General features: G+C 42.0%; 1 protein-coding gene across 1 annotated transcript; it reads left to right on the forward strand.

The window, feature by feature from the left end:
* LOC103141677 (parvalbumin beta-like) lies at positions 1 to 2,320 on the forward strand. Its single transcript, XM_007557409.2, has 5 exons — positions 1 to 106; positions 844 to 909; positions 1,109 to 1,241; positions 1,514 to 1,623; positions 2,027 to 2,320. Exons 2-5 carry the CDS (start codon positions 852 to 854, stop codon positions 2,050 to 2,052), a joined length of 327 nt encoding a protein of 108 aa, XP_007557471.1. The 5' UTR covers positions 1 to 106; positions 844 to 851; the 3' UTR covers positions 2,053 to 2,320.
* The last annotated feature ends 996 nt before the right edge of the window (positions 2,321 to 3,316 follow it).

The raw sequence follows: 3,316 nt of genomic DNA on the forward strand, positions 1-3,316 counted from the left end.
GTCTCTAAATGGTGTTGCTCAAGGATATATAAGAGAGGGGGGAAAGAGACTTTTGGCATTCACTCGAGTCCGCCTTGGTTTTCACTCGCCTCAACGCAGAGCAAAGGTGAGTGGGACGTGCACCTTCTAAAAGCTACCCCGACTTCTGCAGATCGCACTGCGGGTTTGAAACGGATTCAGAGGAGGGGGATCTTTGTGGACTACCAGCTGTAGGGAGAAATGGAACCAATCTAGGCAGCAAACGCATGGACCTCAGGACATTTCAGTTAACACTAAAGTTGACCAAATCGGGCCTTTTCATTTCAGAGGATCAACGTTTTTTGGAAGAATGCTGGTTGGCTAGAGCTAGACTGACTCATGCTTTTGCAGCAGTGAATGTTTTCAGCTGTCATCTTTTAAAAATGTTTGATAGATATTCATGCCTGTGTGCATCTGGTCTCCTGGTGAGAGCATCGTTTCTTAAGTGCGGTCACAGTTAAACGCTTTGGGATGAATAGTCTGTAGGCTCCTGTGGGGAAACATCCTCACAGGAGCTAGCTAAACAGGGAAGCTGTTTAGCTATCAGCAAACATAGATGCTTATGATGTTTCAAAGGTTTGTAAAATGACAAAAAAAAAGGAAGCAACTTTTACGTGAAGCTATGAGGGGAAAGGAATAACTTTTCATCTGGGATTTTATAACCTAAAATCTATGCTTTTGTTAGACATAAAAAGTCTCAGGGCATGCTGTCATAGTCATTTTGGTTGATGCTTTTAATTTTCTTTCCACTGTAACAACATAAGAACTTGTTAGTATTTCAGATGCTCATCCTAACCTTGAGATTTGTCTCCTTTTCCTCCCAAGAATAAAAAATGGCCTTCGCTGGTCTCAACGATGCTGATGTCAAGGCTGCCCTGGACGGCTGCGCTGGTGAGACTTTTCCTTTATTTTCACACAGCACTGCATCGTTTAAACTTACCAAAGTAGCTAAGAGCAGAGAGGCAGACGTTTACCAAACTCTCAGTTTCACGAACGTGCCTCAGAAACTGCCAGCTACAGCTACCCTGAGACATCCACACCTTGTTGCTGACGTATCCGGCACTAATGGAGACGAAATGTGCATTTTCAGCTGCTGACTCCTTCGACTACAAGAATTTCTTCAAGGCATGCGGCCTGGCCAGCAAGTCCGCCGATGATGTCAAGAAGGCCTTCGCCACCATTGACCAGGACAACAGTGGCTTCATTGAGGAGGAGGAGCTGAAGTAAGACATTACTTGAACACTTAGTGCCGCTAAATTCAAAGCTTATTGGCTTTAAATGTGGATAAAATGTGACATTACTATCTAGTCTTGCATAGCCATCCTTCTGTTTGAGGGCTGGGCTTGATCACATTTCAGTCGATTTGAATATTTTTTGACCTGCTTAGTCATGCATTACATTTTTCCTAACTATCTAAAAGACCAAAAAAGATTTGAATGATTAGTTAAGGCTTACCTGCATAGGTTTAATTCTCACTCTTTTGCCCGCTCGTCAGGCTGTTCCTGCAGAACTTCTCTCCCAGTGCCAGGGCACTCACCGACAAGGAGACTAAGACTTTCCTTGCCGCTGGTGACAGTGATGGTGATGGCAAGATCGGAGTTGATGGTAAGAGTTCTTTGCATAAACTTAAAAGAATTGAAGTGCAATTTAAAAATGTATATATATATACATATCAGTGTGCCAAAGTACAAAACCGTCTATCTGAAAATGAGCAGTTGTATTCCCAATGACCTTGATTGGACTTTTTTCTTCATCAGATTAATTCTTTGTCACAAGAAGTGTTTTCCTGCATGCAGACTGAATAAAAGCAGCTTTACTGGTTCCCATCATCTAAAGTGAAATCTACCAATGAGAGAATCCTGCAGACAGAAGGTTTTGCACTTTGGCCATTGAACTGTATCAATCGTAACTCTTGGTCAGAATCGGCTCAATGAGTCTTACGCCAATACATTTTTGCAAAGATTTTCTACTTTCTGCAACTAACAGCAGTTTCATTCTACCTTTGCAGAGTTTGCTGCCCTCGTAAAGGCATAAATTTCCACTGACCAAGATCCACTTCTTTTCATGGAACCGCAAACTCCTCAAAGATTCATTAATCACCAGCTGAAAGAATATTTTTTATACCTTATTTATGAGTTGCCTGCGAACTGTTTCTCAACATGGAAGACATATTTTGCTGTTAATGTTACTCAAACTGTGTTATGTGTTCAGAAATGATGACTTGTGCAAACTGTACAACACCATCTGCACTTTTGAGGAAGAGTGAAAAACCAGGAATAAATACTCTTTTGGTGTGAAGTCATCTTGTTCAGGTCAGTCTTTGGCTGAGTGTGCTGCATTTCCTAACAGAAATCATTTCAACACAATGGGGCTAAGGAAGAGCCAGTGTCAAGTGAGTCCTCATATGCCAGAGCTTTTGAATACTCAAGAGCCGCTAAGCAATGGGTTAGATGACTTGCCCGGCACTTGTTCTCATAATTGGTTAATGGGAAGGGGAGCGTGGCTGGACACTGGCCAGGGCTTGGGAAATGTGCTGGGAATTGCCCCAGGGCCCTGCTCACATGCTTCTTTAGACCCAGGGAGCTCTGCAATAGATAGCTGCCAAACTTTGGGTAATTAGATGACCTAGTCCAAGATCTATTTATTCTACAAGTGCTGCATAATCAGTTAAATGATGTGCTGTGGCAACAGGATGGCTATTAACAGTCCCTGTCTCAGCAGCAGGACTGCTTTCTGGCTCAAACCCACTGCAAATAGCTACACTGGTTTAAGGACTCTTTTAGCAAATTACCCACTTTATTTATTCACTTTCTTTGCAGTAAAACATCTTTTTTAGGAGGGTAAAACAGTCTAAAGCAGTGCATTCGCTTAAAAAAGATATTCAAACCATTTATTTTTCCCTCTGAAGCCAGATTGCAATTGCAGTGGGCATTGCAAGTGAGCAACATGTAAACCCTCATCCCTATCAGATAACACCCTCACCTAGTTACAGTCAGGCAGTGGTCAAAACAGAAAGAGGCTCAAGGGCTGCAGCTTACCCCACAGCATTATGCTGCCACCTATTGGTCATAGATCTTCAGTTTTATCCTCTACAGAGTTATTTAATTATTCTGTCCGAAAACAAAGACAAAGGCCCCATAAGCATTTAGTAACATTGAGCAATGTTTCCAGAATTGATTTGCCCTCTAACACAAAAATAGACATTTCCTCCAATGCTCTGTGAAGATGAAATGGTCAAAACAGGGCTGACTGAGATTTCTTTTTTCTAAACATCTTCCATTTCCTTTAAAACCTAAAA

The sequence above is a fragment of the Poecilia formosa genome, unplaced genomic scaffold (genome assembly GCF_000485575.1).
Source record: "Poecilia formosa unplaced genomic scaffold, Poecilia_formosa-5.1.2 Scaffold88, whole genome shotgun sequence".
NCBI classification, from domain to species: domain Eukaryota; kingdom Metazoa; phylum Chordata; class Actinopteri; order Cyprinodontiformes; family Poeciliidae; genus Poecilia; species Poecilia formosa.

What these genes read in the sequence shown, in the direction of transcription:
- LOC103141677 (XM_007557409.2), top strand. Translation starts at nt 852, where the DNA reads ATGGCCTTCGCTGGTCTCAACGATGCTGATGTCAAGGCTGCCCTGGAC. An exon ending in ATTGAGGAGGAGGAGCTGAA is followed by an intron (nt 1,242 to 1,513) that starts GTAAGACATTAC and finishes CCCGCTCGTCAG; the next exon opens with GCTGTTCCTGCAGAACTTCT. An exon ending in TGGCAAGATCGGAGTTGATG is followed by an intron (nt 1,624 to 2,026) that starts GTAAGAGTTCTT and finishes CTACCTTTGCAG; the next exon opens with AGTTTGCTGCCCTCGTAAAG.